The sequence below is a fragment of the Chiloscyllium plagiosum genome, unplaced genomic scaffold, assembly GCF_037043375.1.
Source record: "Chiloscyllium plagiosum isolate Xiang-an unplaced genomic scaffold, Cpla_swu_hap1 HiC_scaffold_1, whole genome shotgun sequence".
NCBI lineage: Eukaryota > Metazoa > Chordata > Chondrichthyes > Orectolobiformes > Hemiscylliidae > Chiloscyllium > Chiloscyllium plagiosum.
In genome coordinates, this window is record NW_028270139.1 from 121319378 (window position 1) to 121339091 (window position 19714).

General features: G+C 40.9%; 1 protein-coding gene across 1 annotated transcript in view; it reads left to right on the forward strand.

Moving 5' to 3' along the window:
• The window catches only part of adamts12 (ADAM metallopeptidase with thrombospondin type 1 motif, 12), a 569649-nt gene that overhangs the window by 232333 nt on the left and 317602 nt on the right, over positions 1–19714 (forward strand). The window contains exons 5-8 of the mRNA XM_043680588.2: positions 3641–3724; positions 14635–14759; positions 16893–17042; positions 19262–19405. Coding sequence (XP_043536523.2) covers positions 3641–3724; positions 14635–14759; positions 16893–17042; positions 19262–19405 — 503 coding nt within the window. The remainder of the gene's footprint in view (positions 1–3640; positions 3725–14634; positions 14760–16892; positions 17043–19261; positions 19406–19714) is intronic.

Consider the following 19714-nt stretch of genomic DNA (forward strand, 5'->3'; position numbering starts at 1 on the left):
TTGAACCCAGGTCTCTAGTGCTGTGAGGCAGCTGTGCTAACCACTGTGCCACCAATCCTGAACTCCACTTTCTTACTTTTCCTCTGTAACCTGTTATTCCCTTACTGATTAAAAATCTGTCTGTCTCAGCCTTGAATATATGAATGACCCAGCCTGAACAGCCCTCTGTGTTAAAGAATTTCACAGATTCATTTCTAATGTTTGGGAACAAATATTTCACTAAAATGTTCAATAACCTATGTAAAGAAACATTTCACTGACCAGTTTAACGCAAATGTATTTAATTCCTATTGTCAACGAATGTGACTGATATGTTTCTGAACCCAGTTCTGCCTTCTCCCAGTAAGCTTTGATCCCCATGCCAATCGAGACGTTGTCTGAAGTACACTCAGTTCCTTAGCATCCACAGTCTTCTGCCTCATTGAACTCCACAGATTCACCACCTTCTGGCTGAAGAAATTCCTCTTCATCACAGGTTTCAAGGGTTGTCCTTCCACTCCGAGGTTGTCTCCTCAGGTTGTAGTGTCTCCTTGTACTGGAACCATCTTTGCTATGTCCATTCTATCCAGCCCTTTCAGAATTCTCTAAGTTTCAAACAGAACTCCCCTTTCTAAACTCCATTGAGTATAGACCTAGACACCTCAACCACGCCTCTTCTTGACAAGCTATTCATCACCGGGATAGTTCTTCCAAACCTTCTCTGGACTCTCTCCCACGTCAACACATCTTTAGGTACATTGTTCAATACTGCTCACAATATTCCAAATGTGATCTGATGAGAACCTTATATAGCCTCAGCAGTATAGCTCTGCTCTTGGATTCTACACTTCTTGAAATGAATGCTAACATTGCATTTGATTCCAAACCACTACATGAATCTTCATGTTAATCTTAAGAGAGTTATGAACTAGGACTCCCAAGTCCATTTGTGCTTCAGATTTCAGAAATCTTTCCCTATTGAGAAAATAGTCTACACCTCTATTCTTCCTCTCATTGTATTCCATCTGCCACTTCTTTGCCCACTCTCTTAGCCTGTCCAAATCTTTCTGCATCCTCCTTGCTCCCTCAACACTACCTGCCCCTCCACCTATCTCTGTGGTATCTGCACACTTAGCAGCAATTCCCTTATTCCCTTTGTCCAGATCCTGAATGTATAATATGAATAGTTGTGGTGCCAACACTAACCTCTGCAGAATTCCACTAGTCACTGGCTGCCATCCTGAAAAAACCCTTTAACCCCCCCTCTCTGCCTTCTGCCAGTCAGCCTGTGCAGTATATTGTCAAAAGCCTTCTGGAAATCCAAGTGGATTAGGTCCACTGGTTCTCCTTTGTCTAATTTTTTCATTACCTCTTTAAGAATTCTACCTCCTCAAATTCTTCCCCTTGACAAAGCCTTGCTGATTCAGCCCTAATTTCCCATGTACTTACAACTAATCTGAAATTCCATCCTTATTAATGGACTTTAAAATCTTACTAACAACTGAGATCAGGCTAACTAGCCTGTAGATTCCTGTCTTGTGCTTCCCCACTTTAAACACGGATATTAACCATTTTCCAGTCCTTTGGTATCCTACCTGACCCTAGTGATTCCTGAAAGATCATCACTACTACATCTACAATCTCCTCCGCTATCTCCTTCTGAAATCTGGGGTGCAGTCCATCTGGTTCAAGTTATTTATCTCCCTTCAGGCCTTTCATCTTCCCCTCTACCTTCCCCTTAGTGATAGCCACTATTTTCAGCTCCACCCCCTGACTCTTTTGAAGTTCTGGTATGCTGCTGCGAAGACTGATGCAAAGTACATTTTTAAAATCCACATTACTACTTCTCCAGCCTAATTGTCCAGCAGTCCAATGTTTACTCTTGCCTCCCTCTTACTTTTCATATTTCTAAGAAAAAATACTAGCAAACTTCTTTTATATCCCAAGCTTGCTAATCCTCAGATTTCATCTTCTCACCCCTTATTGCTTTTATAGTTATTCCCTGCTTATTTTCAAAGGTTTCCCAGTCCTCTGGCTTCCCGTTAATATTCAATACATTGTGTGCTTTTTCTTTTGCTTTTATGCTGGCCTGACCTGCCTTGTCAGTCATGGTTGCCTCATCCTCCCCTTTGTATGTTTCTTCTTTCTTGGATGTATGTGCCTCCAGAATTACCCCCTGGAACCTCCTGCCTTTGCTGCTGCATCATGTTCCCTGCTCAGTTCCCCTTTTAATCAACTCTAGCCAGCATCCCTCATGCCTTTGTAGTTACCTTTCCGTTCCATCTGATTCAATCATCTTCCTCTAAAAGCGCATTGTGAATTCTATCATATTACAATCACTGCCCCCGAGGGGTTCTTTCACTTAAGCTCCCTAATCGATTCTACCTCATTACCAAATCTAGAATTGCCTTTTTCCAAGAGGGCTCTATCCCAAGCTGTTACAAAACAAAAAAATCTCGTAGACATTCCACAAATTCCTTTTCTTGAAATCGGCTGCCAGCCTGATTTTCTGAGTCCACTTGCATACTGAAGTCCCTCATGATTATTTCATCTGACAAGTTACCTTTCAGTACTCAGTCTTAATAGAAGTCAACCACATCAATGACAGTGACTACTTTAGTCATGTGACTTATGTGTCAGTATAAGTTATATTTGTGAAATAAAATTGGAGATGTTTTATACATGATCTAATCTTCCTGTAGTTATATTTTGCATATGAGTTAAGTGCTTTGCATATAGCTCTGACAGCCTTCTGGGGCCGAAACAAGGTCACAGAAAATAATCAAGTTATTTGAAAAGAAAACCAAAGAACTGTGGATGATGGAAATCAGAAACAAAAGCAGAAATTGCTGGAAAACTCAGTAGGTCTGGCAGGATCTGTGGAGAGGAAGCAAACTTGACATTTCAGGTTCAGTGACCCTTCAGAACAGGAGTATATGAATACTTCACATTGAAGTGATTGATTCTGAGGTGCGTTTTCAACCACATAATGATATCATCACTAAAACTACACCTTTTCATCTGTAACAGTCCCTACTACAGCTCACCTGTTAGCAGGAACACTATCCGTATCGTTATTACCTCCAGGTTTGACCATTGCAATGCACTTTTACCCTGTATAAACTTGACGCGATTCAAAAATCTACTGCCCGTGATCCAAGTTACATCAAGTTCTGTTCACTAATTACCTAAGGACTTGCCAACCAAATTATTGGATCCCATTTAAGCAATGCCTCAATTTAAAAATACCTCCTGAACTCTCATTGCTTTTTACTTCTGTTTCCTCCTTTCAGACACTTCTAAAAGCCTCTTTTTTGAAATTTTTTAAATCTTCAGCCCTCGTACCACCTCATGAAGTTTGGTAGCAAAGTTTATTAATAAGAGTCGTGTGAAGTGCTTTGGGATGTTTTAAGCTGTTAGCATTGTTGTTATAATGCAGGTTTGTTGCTCCAATATACTGAATCTTTCATAACGTTTTATAGATAGTGTAATAAATGACAATTCTGAAACCAGAAGATATATCAAATCATTTATTTACAAGCATAATGTGAGGATATGTTGTTTAAATGACAACTCTTTAATAAGAAATCTGTTTTGGTATATGTTAAATGTTTTCTGGCTTGAAGGATCCATTAATTTCTCTCTTCTGACGTTGGCACAGGTTGCAAGCTTGTTCCATGAGCCAAGTATTGGCAATGCTATCCACATCGTAATGGTGCGACTCATTTTACTGGAGGAAGAGGAGGTATTATTTGAGTTGTATATTAAAATAGAAGTATGAGATTTGTGATTGCCAGTGCAGTGTATTTTTTTAATCAAAGTTACTAAATAATTAAACATAATTTTTATATAGAGGAGACTGACAACTACTACTCACCAAAATCTGAACATTAATTGTCCCTCTTTAATTTCAAGTGTCTTTGATCATTTGTTTGATTCAGTGATATTAATGTTTTATTGATGGCTGATTCTTCAACCAATATCTTGCTGAGGTGATACTGTCAGTAATGTTGCAGCTTGTTAGACTATAGAATTTTAATAACCCAGATGTTCTACTCAGAGTTGGAAATTTTGATCGAATTAAAACTAACCCAATAATTAGATGTCTTCTGTGCTGGAGAGTCCTGGATAGAGGAGATGACATGGTGGTGTTATTGCTCGATGATTAATCCAGAAACTTAGCTCAGGTTCTGGAATCTGACCATGACAGATAGTGGAATTTGAATTCAACAAAAAATAATCTAGAATTAAGCATCTACTGACGAGCATGAAAGCATTTTTGTTGAAAAAAACTCATCTGGCTCACTGATGCTCTTCAGGGAAGGAACTCTGCCATCCTCCCTGGCCTACATGTGACTCCAGATCCACAGCAATGTGGTTAACTCTTAACTGGCCTCTGCAATGGCTCATTCTGGATTAGTGGCGCTGGAAGAGCACAGCAGTTCAGGCAGCATCCAAGGAGCTTTGAAATCGACGTTTCGGGTAAAAGCCCTTCATCAGGAATGGCTCAAGCAAGACACTCAGTTCCAAGGTTGGCTCGGGGCGGGTAATAAATGCTGACCAGCCTGTGATGCCCAGGTCTCATAAGTGATTAAAAAAAAATGCCGGGCAGGAAATCCACAAATTCAGTGTGGCAGTGTGTCACATTTTGTGATTTAAATGTCTGTAAGCAGAGCAGGCACTTGGATAGCTGCTGTGAAAGGGTAAGGATATATCAAAGAATCCCGGAAGTGTGGAAGCTGGCAATTTGGCCTATCAAGTTCATACCGTCCATCCGAATAGTGTCCCACCCAGACCTAACCCCCTAGCCCTGTAACCCTGCATTTCCTATGGCTAATCTACCTTACCTGCACTTCCCTGGACATTTCAGGACAATTTAACATAGCCAATCCACATCTTTGGACTGTAGGAGGAATCCAGAGCACCTGGTGGAAATCCACGTAGACAGGGAGAGAATGTGCCAACTCCACACAGACAGTTGCCTGAGGGTGGAATCGAACCTAGGTCCCTGGCATTGACAGCTGTATGTGCTAGAGGGGTTAGAGTAGCAGTTGGTTGAAGGGATCTGTGCCAGCTGGGTTGAGGGTGGCCAGTGGATAGGTTGGTATGATGCCGGTGGGGTAGCCTGCCAGGGGGATGAAGTCAGTGGTGTGCCAGGTGAGTCAGATGCCAAGAGGTCCAATAGGTGAATGAGTGGTTCAGATGGGTTGGGGAAAATGGGGATTCCCTTGTGGAGTTTTTGTATCAGGCATGGGCTGTCTGTACAGACAGATGGGCAAGAGCATGTCAAGTTGGATTCTGTTATGGGGAGGGGTTGTAGAAGGATGTTGGGTTTAGTTGAGCTATGGTCTGGTTGAGTTGGGTTGGTGTTCAGTAAGAGGTGTCAGGCCATTGGGTTGGATGTATTGTGGGTAAGATGTGCTGGGTCTGGGAGGGATGAGGTGGATGTCGGAACCTTGGCATGGGTTAGGGTTTTCTGAATGGGTGCTGGTTTTGGGGGAGTGCCAGGAGATGGATGGAGATTAACATTGAAGATAAGTTTTGGCTGCAACAGGTTGGGGTTTGAGGTGGGAGGGAGGGTGGAATGGGTGGAAATTGAGGGCATGGGAGTGGGGTTTGGCTGTCAGAAATCTGGGGTGTAAGGGGTCAGGGGAGGTTTAGTTGGAATGGTGAGTTGAGAGTTCAGTTTAATAGGTACCCAGAAGTTGGAATAGGATTTTAATTTTCAAAATTTTACATTTCCTGTTTATCTATTAAGCCAGGTCAATTGGAACCCTCTAAAGTTTCCACCTTTCAGGAGTTTTTTCAGAGAGTATCAATACATGGGAATTCTCCATCTGAAGTTTCAACTTCCTGCACAATTCCTAGGGACATGCAATGTCAGGACGAGCAGTGGTGGAGGGAATGAATGTTGGTGGATGCGGTCTATTTCTCTGCATTTTTAATTGTGGACTAAAAGAAGAAACAAACTGTTTTAGAAAGCATGGATTGGTCAAGGATCATTGCAGTTTTTAAAAGCAAGTAATCTGGCAATCATTGACACTGATTCACAGAGTCCTACAGCACAGATCAAGCCTTTCAGCCCAAACTGGTCCATGCCGACCAAAATGTCCATCCATTCTCACCCTATTTCCCTGCACTTGGCCCATATCCTTCTAAACCTTTCCTATCCATGTATTTGTACAAATGCCTTTTAAATGTTGCTAATGTATCCACCTCAACCACTTCTGCTGGCAGCTCATTCCACATGTGTACCACCCTCTGTGTAAATACTTTGCTCCTCAGGTTCCCTTTTATTCTTTCCCCTCTAACCTTAAACTGATACCCTCTAGTCCTTGATTCCCTAACCCTGGGAAAACGACTGAGTGCATTCACCCTATCCATGCCTCTCATGATCTTATACATTTCTATAAGATTCCCCCTCAGTCTTCTACGATCCAAAGAAAAACGTTGTAGCATGTCCAACTTCTCCCTATGACTCAGACCATTGAGTCCTGGCAACATTCTTGTAAATTTCTTCTGCACCCTTTGCAGTTTAATAATATCCTTCCTATAGCAAGGTGACCAAAAGTGAACACAATGTCCAAGTGCTGCCTCATCAACATCCTGTACAACTGCAACATAACTTTCCAAATTCTATATGCAATGCTCTGACTGATGAATGTCAGTGTGCCAAAAGCCTTCTTCACTGCTCTGTCTACCTGTGCTTCCACTTTCTGAGAACCATGCATCTGAACTCTGAGGTTCCTCTGTTCCACTCCACTCCTTCAGGGCCTACCATTCACCACGAAACTCCTACCTTGATTTGACTTTCCAAAATGCAAGATGTCACACTTATCTATATTAAACTCCATTTGCCATTTCTCGGCCCACTTCCCCAGCTGATTCAGGTACTGCTGATATTTCTGATAACCTTCTTAACTGTCCACAATACCGCCTGTTTTAGTGTCATCTGCAAACTTATTAATCATGCCTTGGACATTCTCTTCCAAGGGGACAAAATGAGGACTGCAGATGCTGGAGATCAGAGCTGAAAAATGTGTTGCTGGAAAAACGCAGCAGGTCAGGCAGCATCGAAGGAGCAGGAGAATCAATGTTTCTGGCACAAGCCCTTCTTCAGGAATCTGATTCTCTTCCAAATCATTGATATCGATAACAAACATCAATGGGCCCAGCACTGTCCCTGAGGCACACTACTAGTCACAGGCTTCCAGTCCGACAAGCATCCTTCCATTATTACCCTTTGCTAGCTACCAGCAAGCCAACTGTGTATTCAATTTATCAGCTCCCTCTGGATTCCACGCAATCCAACCTACCAGAGCAGCCTACCAGGTGGAACATTATCAAAGGCTTTACTGAAATCCATATGGGAGCCATTTATGTCTACCACCTTGCCCTCGTCAACCTTCCTGGTGACTTCATCAAAGAACTGTAAACAAATTTGTGAGGCATGATCTCCCATTCAAAAGCCATGCTAACTGTCTTTCCCCTGTCAAACCCTGTCTTTCCAAATGCATGTACATTTTAATCCTCAGAATCTTCTCAAGTAACTTACCCTCCACAGATGTTAAGCTTACTGGCCCATACGTCCCAAGGTTTTCTTTACAACCCTTCTTGAATAGTAACACAACATTCACTACCCTCCAGTCTTCAAGGATTTCACCTGTGGCTAATGGGTCCTATTCTGTCCCTAGTTATTCTTTTTTCATTAATATGGTTAAAGAACGTCTTTGGATTCTCCCTAAGGCTATCTCATGCCCTCTTTTCACCTCCTTATTTCCTTCTTCAGTAAACTCCTGTATCCCCTATATACTCCAGGGATTCCCTTGATCCTAGCTGCCTATACCTAACCATTCCTCCTTCTTTTTTCTGGTCAAAGACTCAATATTTCTTGTCATCCAAGGCTCCCTATTCCTGCTAACCTTGCCTTTCACCCTCTGAGGAACATATAGACCTTGAACTCCAGCTATCTCCCTTTTTAAAGGCCTCCCACATGCCTAAAAACAAACTACTCCAATCAACCGCTGCAAGCTCATCTAATTCCACAGAAATTCTCCTTGCCCCAGTTTAGAACTTGAACCTGTGGAACAGCTTTGTCCGTCTCCAGAACTATTTTAAAATTAATGGAACTATGGTCACAGGTCCCAAAGTGCTCCTGTATTGTCACCTCAGTCACCTATCCTGCCCTATTTCTCAAGAGTAGGTTGGATTTTGCCCCTTCCCGGATAGGACCCTCTATATACTGCTTGACCAAATTTTCTTGAACCCACTTAACAAATGCCACCCCATCTAAGCCCTTAAAGCTCTTGCAGTCTCTGTCTATGTTAGGAAAATTGAAATCCCCGACTATGACAACCCTATTGCTCCTGCAAGTCTCCCCAACCTCCCTGGATATTTGTTGTTTTAATTCCCATTGACTATTTGGGGGCCTATAGTACAACCTCAACAGCATCACCATCCCCTTCTTATTTCTTAGCTCCACCCACAAGCCTCACTGGATAATCCTTCAGTTATTTCATCACAATTTACATGGTTGGTAGTTTGAGAAGTAGATGAAATGTGGTTTGCAAATGAACTGGAGCAAAGGAGTTGCACAAACGGAGATGCAGCTGTCAAAAATCGCTGATTAGTTTGTCGATGAGTGCCAGTTGTGGACGGCAAAGGCCTTTTGCCTGTCAACAACTGAGTGATTGGTTAGAAATCTTGAGGCTGTGAAGTTAGGGAAATGTCATCCTATTCTGGATCAGTGGTGCTGGAAGAGCACAGCAGTTCAGGCAGCATCCAAGGAGCTTCGAAATCGACGTTTCGGGCAAAAGCCCTTCATCGGGAATAGCCCTGATCCAGAATCTGGTTTCCAGCATCTGCAGTCATTGTTTTTACCTAAATGTCATCCTATGTCCTCCAGCTCTGAAACACACACTTCTGTGCAGTAACACTTACATTAACCATGAAGAAAATTATCCCTTAAGATCCTTAGTTGTTTTACACACAAGTGCTTATGCCTTCATCAGATTGGGTGGAGATGAATGAACCATTAAATGTTTCAGCACTGTTATCTTATAAAATTTAACTGAGGCAACATTACCTGGGTTGGCAGGACTTCAACAGCACTCCAGAATTATGTGAAAGTGAAAGGCAACCAGGGCATACATTAAAAGAAATGGCCTTACACTAAATTAAAACTGATTTGGTCATTGATATTATTACTTATTATTCACAGGACTACTGATCAGGAAAATGTAGTCAGCAAAAATATCAATATAATTTAAATGATCACGTACAATGCAGATCAAGCTCAGTCTTAATAAATATATACTATGATTGGAGAATGATTAGCTTGTTAAAAGCTACTAATTAATTTAAGTTCAACCAAAATGCCAAAAGAATGATCCTAGCCTAAATTTGCTCCCCCTATTCAGTGATTAATTGTAAGTAAAGAACTTATGCAACAACTATCAAATTATATCAAGCTTTCTCGACTGGAAATGCGCCAGGCATTAGGGATTTTAAATATTCCTGTCTGGAAGCAAAATCGTATACCATGGAAACCTTTGAAGTCCAAACATACATGCTGCATGGATTAGTGCTGAGCCAGCAACTGTGTACTATATATATAAATTCATGACTAGGAGGCAGGAAGCAAGTATATTGCAGTCAGATTTGCAAATGACAAAACAATAGATAGAAAGGCCAGTTGCGAGAGGGACATAAACATTGCATTATAGAGTGATAGAATCCCTTCAGTCTGGAAGCAGGCCATTTGGTTGTCGACTCCACACCGACCCTCTGAAGAGCATCCCACCCAGCTCCACCCTCCTACTCTGTCCCTGTCACCCAGCATTTCCCGTAGCTAATCTAGAGCATAAAAATATAGATTGATTGAGTGAGCAAAAAGTTGGCAAATGGAGTACAGTGTAGGAAAATGTGAGGTTGTTTATTTTGGATGGGAAACCAAGGCAATAAGGAATTATTTAAATGGAGAAAATAGAATGCTGCAACACAAAAGGACTTGGGGGTACTTGTGCATGAAACACAGAAATGTCAGCACACAGATGGACTTGGGGGTACTTGTGCATGAAACACAGAAATGTCAGCACACAGATGGACTTGGGGGTACTTGTGCATGAAACACAGAAATGTCAGCACACAGATGGACTTGGGGGTACTTGTGCATGAAACACAGAAATGTCAGCACACAGATGGACTTGGGGGTACTTGTGCATGAAACACAGAAATGTCAGCACACAGATGGACTTGGGGGTACTTGTGCATGAAACACAGAAATGTCAGCACACAGATGGACTTGGGGGTACTTGTGCATGAAACACAGAAATGTCAGCACACAGTGCAGCAGGCTACCAGGAAGGTGAATGGAAATTTGGCCGTTATTTCAAGCGATTTGGAGTATAAGAAGAGGGAAATCTTACTACAACTGTGCAAGTTGCTGGTGAGAATAAATCTGGAGTCCTATGAGCAGCTTTGGTCCACTTATTTAAGGAAAGATAATATTTCATTTGTGTCAGTTCCAAGCAGGTTCATTAGGATGATCCCTGGTATGGAGGGATTGTCTTGTGAGAAAACACTTGGGACTCTACTAACTGGAGTTTTGAGGAATGATTGAAACATAAAAGCTTTGTAAGGAGTTTGACAGAGTAAATACTGAATGTTTCACCTTATGAGAGAGCTGAGGACCTGAGGGCATATTCTCATAATAAAAGGGCACAAATTTAAAACAGAGATAAAGAATTTCTTCTCTCAGAGGGTTAAGAGTCCTTGGAACTCCTTGCTACAGAGAGCTGTAGGAGCAGAGACTTTGTGTATATTTATGCTGAGATAGATTCTTGAATAGTGCACGTGTCAAGGGTTAATGGGAAAGGGCAGGAGAGTAGATCTGGGGCGTGTCAGATCAGCCATGATCCTACTGAATGACAGACAAGCTCCAGGGGCTGAAGACCTACTGCTGTGTATCTAATTCTTATGCTCTTATCTTCCTTACCCTACACTGTTGTTGCTGACAGGGGCTGGGGTTTTTCTATGGTTCCAGTGCTGCAAGCAGCTTTCTGATACCTCACCCAGTTGTCAGAGTTATTATTCAGATGAATAACTTTGAAACTGAATTATCTATTCAAACTGAAATGAAACAAAAAATATATCAGATCCAAAGAAACAAAAGATAAAACTGTCTTTTTGGTTAGAAGACTTCTGTTAGAATTATATTGGTCTCTTGTCAAGTCTAGTTCTGCCATAGAAATTGGTCGATTACGGCCTTAAATTTCGTAAAGGCTGAGAGAGTCTCTGGCTTAGCAAAAGAGATGTTGGAGACCAATTCTGGAAAATCCTATCCTTGAATTCTACAGCCATTATTATTCTTGCTGAAGGAATGGTGGAGAATGGAGGTAGGTTATAGTTTGTACAGCCTTGGTTTAGGAAGGCAGCTGTAGGTATTAAAATGTAGCTTCTATCAAACAGATCAAATTTTTGTAAGTAGGATATAAAAAATGTGACTTTTGAGCTTTAGAACTTTGAGGATAAACTCAAAAGTGGCTACAGTTCTTAAGAAGGACAGGATACCGTTTTGAAGGTGCAAGGTGTCCCATTGGTTAGGTTCAAGGTAATCTCTGGAAGAGGCAAGTTCTTTTAAGTTTGTAAAACTGGACATGAATATATGTTAAAAAGTGAACTCATCGACACAGTCAAACTTATTGGAATTTTCAAGCTGTCAAGGGAATTAAATATCCTGAAAGTATTGAATAAAGAATTGTCTACAGTGTAAAATAAAGTTAGTGTAAACTATTTCACTGTGTATGTTGGTAGAGCCTGCAGGCTGACTTCATAGGATTTGCGTTGCATGATTATTTCCATAACCCTCCATTATCTCAATGAGATGTTTATTGGTTTACAGTTTGATTGACAGCCCTAATTCATAAAAGGTATTTGAATTAGGGTTATAAATAAAATTGCTAAAATATAATGAGCCAGGTTTTTATCAACAAAAGAGCATATTTTTAAAACAAAATAGCGAATTCATTGACATACATGTAAAAATATGATTTTATTTTGTCTCAGCATGGGTTCTGCGGTCTTCCCTTGGGTGAGTTAGCATTGGCTAGGGTAAGGGCAAAGATTGGTAGGTAGGATCATAGGTTGAATTACGTTGGCACAGAGATAAGATGTATGGAGCAGATAAAGGGGCGGATGATATGATGACAGGTGGGTAGACATGCATAGATTGGCCTGGAGGTTATGATGGGTCATGGGAGTTGGGGGCATCAGGTGACCAGGCAATGGGATAGGGAGGTTTGGGCTGGACAACGGTTTTGTTTTGCTCTTTATTTCATTGCTGAGAGAAATGGTCAAATCACTGAGGCAGGCCTACCCTACAGCTTGCCTCCCCTCTCTGGTTGTAATGAACTTTTTGCATTGCAGTGGACTTGACCTTAGTTGCTAACCTTCATTTCCCACTGAGATGAAGATCTTACAGTCCAGAGACCTTTCTTCCTCATTGTGCTAGAGAATGTGGGCGTTTTCCCAACTATGCATCCTTGAATGGGAATGCAAATTCATTCCCATATTTTTTCTTCCTTTTAGTTCAATCTCCTGTGTTTCTCTGGAATTAACTGGGATTTCCCAGATTGCTATCATTTGTAGACTATTCTTTTCATCCCTATTTATAAAGAGGGTTTACATCTCAATGTGCATTTTGAAGAAAAGCACCAACCTCAGTCCCTGTAAAGTTCTTGTCTCTGTGTATCTGCACTTGTATTATCCCCATATTGGCTTCTTACAAGAAAAGCTTGACTATCAGAAATCCTAGATTGAGCTCGATTGTGTGAAACATTGGCCCTCATTTTTATTCTCTCAGTGTACTGAGCAGAACTATTGCAACAACTGCCCAATGTTGTGGATGGGATGACAAAGCATTTTATTGACCAAACTCAGTTAGTTTCAGTTGGCAAGTTGTGTACCAACAACGCTGTCACTTTTTAGACTGAGTTTGAAATCTGTCAGGCCAGCCATAAAGCATGATCCAACAGTAGAGGGCTAAAGAGGACAGCAGGATTCACCAGGGATTGGATGTAGATCATTAACAAAGGGCAATAAGGTTATGAACTTGAAGCAGGGACAATGAAGAAGGTAGTCCTAAAATTGCAAATTAAATTAAATTTTGTTCTTGTTGGATCTCTTAAAGTGATACTTGTTTTGTTGCTTATGTAGTGTATCCCATGTTAAAGCCTAGCAAACAGGTCAGGAAATGCAAAATAAAGATATCAAGTTTTTTAGTTGATCTCCAATGAAGTGATGGGAGCTCCCAGAAGAAACATCCAGGAGTCTCACGAAGCTATGTCATTCAAGTGATTTATTTTGCATTTCCTGACCTCTTTGCTAGGCTTTAACATGGGATAAAACGCTACATAAGCAACAAAACATGTATCACTTTAAGAGATCAGACAAGAACAAAATTTAATTTACTTCACAGTTTTAGGACTACCTTCTTCACGAATGCATGAACAAGAAGGGAACAGAAGGATACAAATCCTATCAGTGAAGACAGTTTTAGTATGGAAGGGCAAAACGTGTCAGCACAGGCTTGGAAGGCCAAAGAGCTTGTTCCTGTGCAGTATTGTTCTTTGGTCTTTGAAGGAATTGAATGCAATATCTCCAGATTTGCAGACGACACTAAGCTGGGCGGCAATGTGTGCTGTGAGGAGGATGCTAAGAGGCTGCAGGGTGACTTGGACTGACTGGCTGAGTGGGTAAATACTTGGAAAATGCAATATAAAGTGGATAAATGTGAGGTTATCCACTTGGGTCACAAAAACTTGAAGGCAGATTCTTGCCTGAATGTTGGCAGTTTAGGGCAAAGTGAGGCACAACAAGACCTGAGTATCATGGTGGAATGGTCACTGAAGGTTGGCATGCAGGTGCAGCAGGTGGTGAGGAAAACTAATGGCATGCACTCCTTCATAGTGAGAGGATTTGAGTATCGGAGTAAGGATGTCTTGCTGCAGTTATACAGGGCCTTGGTGAGGCCTCACCTTGAGTATTGTGTGCAGTTTTGGTCTCCTAATCTGAGGAAGGACATTGAGGGAATCCAGCAAAGGTTCACCAGACTGATTCCCGAGATGGCAGGACTGACATATGAGGAAACACTAGACCAACTGAGCTTGTACTCAATGGAATTTAGAAGAATGGGGGGATCTCATCGAAACATATAAAATCCTGATTGGACTGGACAGGCTAGATGCGGAAAGAATATTCCCGATGTTGGAGAAGTCTAAGAATAAGGGGTAAACCATTCAGGACTGAGATGAGGAAGAATTTTTTCACTCAGAGAGTTGTGAACCTGTGGAATTCTCTTCATTAGATATACTCAAGAGGGTACTGGTCATGGCCCTTGCAGCTAAAGGGATCAAGGAGTATGGAGAGAAAATGAATGGGAGACTGACATTGCATGATCAGCTATGGTCATATTGAATGGTTGTGCAGGCTTGAAGGGCTGAATGGCCTACTCCTGCACCTATTTTGTGTGCTTCTATGTTTCTCTGGTCATAGTCCATCCTATGGAGTTCATTTAAACATATTGTGATATGCGGCAAAACAATGTCATGTCTAACAGTTTTGCTTCTGATATAATGTTGTTCAAACCTTTTACAGAAAGAATTAAAAATCATTCATCACGCTGACCATACTCTTTCCAGTTTCTGCAAGTGGCAAAGAAATGTGAATCCTAAAAGCGACTCCACTCCACATCACCATGACATTGCTGTATTGTTGACGAGGTCAGTTTGATTTTAAAAACGTGAATAATGAGCAATTGGATATATTCTAAGAAAATATGAAGTAACACAGCAGACTGATCTTCAAAAGACAAATAGTTTTTTATGATGGTCTGAGAATTGGCATGATTGACTAAGAATACAGATTATAGGGCATTCATCACAATGCATACTTGCTACCTGCAGGTTGTCTTGATAGATGTAAAGTCTTGGAAATTGATTCCATTATCTTAACTGCCTTAAGGCTGAGATAGCTAATGGTCTTAAAGATGTGATGAGCATGAAATATTTTCCTAGAAGGTGGGTTAGCATTTTGGATGAGTTAATCAGGCTTGGTTTTCACCTGCTCTATAGGCTGGGCAATGTTTGGCCAGCATTTCAGACTGGAGGAAACCTGAGAAGTGCAGAAAGGTCAGATCAGCTCGGGACAAGGTAAGGGTTGGCAGATTTAAACAGAGAAGAGGAGGAATTACTTCTCTCAAAGGGTCACTATCCCAGACTGTGATGGACACTGTGGCAATTAATTCATTTCAGGAGGAAATGGACCAACGTTTAATTAGTAACAGGGGAAAGGGTGTAGAACACAGGCAGGGGATTTTGAGGCAGCATGAGATTAGCCATGATTGTATTAAATGGTGGAGTAGGCTAGAGGGGCTGAATTTCCTACACTTGTGCCTAGTTCATTAGATTTTTAGATTACCTACAGTGTGGAAACAGGCCCTTCAGCCCAACAAGTCCACATCGACCCGCCGAAGCGTAACCCACCAAGACCAATTCTCCTACATTTAGTGTGGCCAATTCACCTAACCTGCACATTTTTTTTTTGGATTGTGGGAGGAAACCGGAGCACCCGGAGGAAACCCACGCAGTCACGGGGAGAATGTGCAAACTCCACACAGTCAGTCGCCTGAGGCGGGAATTGAACCCGGGTCTCTGGCGCTATGAGGCTGCAGTGCTAACCACTGTGCCACCGTGCCGCCCCATATGTTCTTATGTTCTAAATGCCTTCACTGCATTCCTTGTAGACCAGGAAGAGGAGGAGTTTTTTTTCTTCTTCTGGACATCCACCACAAGCTTCTCTCTCATCAATACTGCCCCCTAATACACTCATTGTTGCCTGCTTCTTGACCCTCTGTGGAGACTGAATTCCCAGTTTGAAATCAAACTCATTCATTTCTGTGGCTTGTTGAAAAGTGCTTCTTGCCCAGTCAGGAACACACCGCACTATTTTCTGGGCAAGGAACCTGTCAATAATGAAACATACTGTTTGAAAATAAAATTCCATACAGGGAACATGCAGAGCCTGAGTCCCATATACCATCTTGCACCCTCACCCCACACATTGTCCCTAACACCAAGTTCCCTTTGAAATAACTCCACACATGTCACTATCCTGTCACCAAATTACCCATTATTTATATGCAGAGAGTACTTGCTTCCTCAAAGGCAGCTTCCTCAGAGCTAGCTCTCAGAGTGAACAGGGGCATTTTAGTCCCGCCAGGGATCCCTGATTGGACCAGATTAACAGCCCCAGACAGGGAACTTATATTCTATGAGGTCCACCTGGCTGATCTCGTTAGAATCCAGCATGTCTGAATGTTTATAAGAAGAATCCTCCTTCCCGTGCTTTACTTAAATGTAAGTAATTACTTTGGATAAAAATATTTCTATTCTTGTGCAATGGGGATCCAGAGTCAACTGTTGTGGAGTTTTGCAGCAGTGTTTCTTTGGCATATGTGTCTTTTGCTTACTGAGATGTACAATCTTTGACATCTTTAATAAAACATCAGAAAGTGTTCCTTTAAGATTGAAATGTTTTTGCAATTGTTTTGAACATGCTGTACCTGCTGCTAATAAAAATATTTAGGCGGCTTCAAACTTCATCATGCAAATGATGGATTTAAAAAAGGAATACGTTTTGCACATTTCAATAGGCACCTATTTAAGATGATTTCTGCTAGAGTATGTTTTGTAAATGTTTTTGCTAGTTACTAATGATATTGGCTGGATATTGTATGATATTGATGTAGAAAGTGGCATTAATAGCAGCATGTCTCTTAATCTCTGTCAACCCAGCAATCTCAGGATGCTTTATGTTAAAATGTCTAAATTAATCTAAATGCTGTTTAATTGCAGGATGGATCTCTGTGCTGGAATGAATCGTCCCTGTGAGACATTAGGTCTGTCACATGTGTCAGGAATGTGTCAACCGCTTCGAAATTGCAACATTAATGAGGATTCTGGCTTACCAGTGGCATTTACCATTGCACATGAGATTGGTCACAGGTATCTCAGCCTTTATAAGCAGAGAGAATAGTTCATTTCCACAGGTTAGGAAACTGTGCCTGCTATTAACTGATCTCACTACGGCAGTGATTGAGATGCTACACTTGACCTCTGTGGTCAAGAAGAATTAAAATCCAAGGTTTTTATATGTGTTTGTCAGCCAGTGATTTGCTGTTGGAAAACAGAAATGCACTAGACTGAAACAATTCTGGTACATAAATAATTTTCCAACAATCTTGCATAAGATAGAAGTAGAGAGAATGTTTTCACTGGCAGGTGAAACTAGGACAAGAGGGCATAGCCTCAAGATTAGGGGGAGCAGATTTAGGAGTGAATTGAGAAGAGACTTCTTCACCCAGAGGATCGTAAATCTCAGGAATTCCTTGTCCAGTGAAGTAGTTGACACTACTTCAGTAAATGTTTTTAAAGCTAAGATAGATTTTTTTGAACAATAAAGGAATTAAGTGATACGTGAGAGTGCAGGTAAGTGGAGCTGAGTCCACAAAAAGATCAACCATGATCGTATTGAATGGCGGAGCAGGCTCAAAGGGCCAGGTGGCCGACTTCTGCTCCGAGTTCTTATGTTCTTATGAATGAGAATTGGAAATCAATCTCTACCTGTGAAACTGTGCTCCAGTCAGAGAGCATGTAAAGGAGTGAAAAGCCAGGTTAATTAATTTCAATTGTTGTGGGCTAATATTTTTTAGATTGCCATTTGGGAAATATATTATGAATCAGAAAACTGATAGATCAAGTAAACTTAAGACCAAAGTAAAATATAAATTCATGAAATCAGGTGTTCTCTCTGACAGAATGTGGTGTATCAGTGGGCTGCAAGTTCATTTTCAAAAGTTCTGCATTTTAATCCTTTACATGGCGTTGCCTTCACATACTTTCCTGTGTGAACATTATATTGTGAGAGCCTTTCAGTAGTAAATAATTTTGAAATAATAGCAATAACTCCATTGGAATTAGCAGTTTTATGAAGGGTAAAATGTATTTGACTAATTTGCTAGTCATTAAAGGTGTAACATGCAAAGTGGATAATGGAACACCTGTAGATGTAGTATATCTGGACTTTCTGAAGGCATTTGATAGATTGCTGCACTAATAATTAATACACAAGGTAAGATCACATGAGGTCAGGGGTAACAAATTGGCTTGGTTGGAGAATTGGCTAACCAACAGAAAGCAGAGAATTGAGATAAATGCATCTCTCTGTAATTGGCAAGCTGTAAGTAGTGGGGTGCCACAGGGTTCAGTCCCCAAGCCCAACTGTTAACAATCCGTGATAATAACTTGATTGAGGGATAGAATGTGGTATAGCTAAATTTGCAGATGAGACTAAAATAGCTATCAAATTAAGGAGATGTAGAGCATATATATCCTTTTGGGGGGCAGTCTAGAACAAGTGGTCATATTTTAGGCTGAAAGGTGGCAGATTTAAAGCAGACACAGAGAATTACTTCTCAAAGGGTCATGAAGCTATGGAATTCACTATCCAGAGTGCGGTGGATGCTCAGACATTGCATAAGGAGGAGATAGATTTATCATTAATAATGTGTTAAAGAATGGAGTTGAGGCTGAGATGATATCTGCCATGTTTGTATTACATGGTGGACCAGGTTCAAAGGGCAGCATTGCTTACTCCTGCTCCTAGTTCTTATTTTTTTCAGTTCTTATAATCATTAAGTACTCACAATCTTACATTTTTTGAAGTGTCATCTCAGGCAGTTCTGTCACTGTCCCTTCTTCAGAAAACAAAATGCTGTTTTTTAAATATTTTCTTCTCTTTGTGGTACTTATTTTGTAACACTTTCAAATCTTTCTTGGGTTCTAACAGGTCCTTGCAGTGCTCCTTGAGATGGGATGGACAAATGATTTGTTCTTAGGTGTCACAAAGTCCCTCCTCTTAATCTGAATTTATATAGGCAAAAAAATCACCGTAGTATGTGAGTTATAAATCCATTCATTGCACACAGTTTTCACAATGATATTTCAATTGTGATTTTCTAAATGAAATTTTGCAGCTGGCCGAGGGATTACAGTTTTGATAACGCTGTAACCTTTGGATATATGCCTCTTAAACTATTCATCAGAATTGAAATGTGTAACATTTATTTCAAAAGTTATGCATAAAATGTGAAGTATAATAGAATAGAAATGCACTGCTTGCTAGTGATGTGGCTGATGATGTACAATTATTATTGTTATTACAGTTTTGGCATCCAGCATGATGGACAGGGTAATGATTGTGAACCCTTTGAGAAGAATCACTTTATCATGTCTCGGCAGTTACAATATGATCAGTCTCCTCTCATATGGTCTCACTGCAGCAAAGATTACATCACACGTTTTCTGGAGTGAGTCATTTATTTAATTTATGCCGTTGTGTAGTCTGAATTGAATCATTTTCATTTTCAGTTCACTTTGCAAATGGCCTTATTTGAAAATTGTTCTGTGTTGTGGCATGACATTGGATGGTTGTACAGGGTGAAAACAAGGAGGATGAAGTAATAAAGTCACAGAGTTTCTTAGAATTGTTTGACTAAATCAGATGGTTTGTACATGGAAGGACCAGAGCATGATGAATTAATTGATGCTGACTCTTGAGGATGGTGCAAGTTAGGACAATTAATCAGTTAACAGTGATTCATGTTCCATTTCGATTG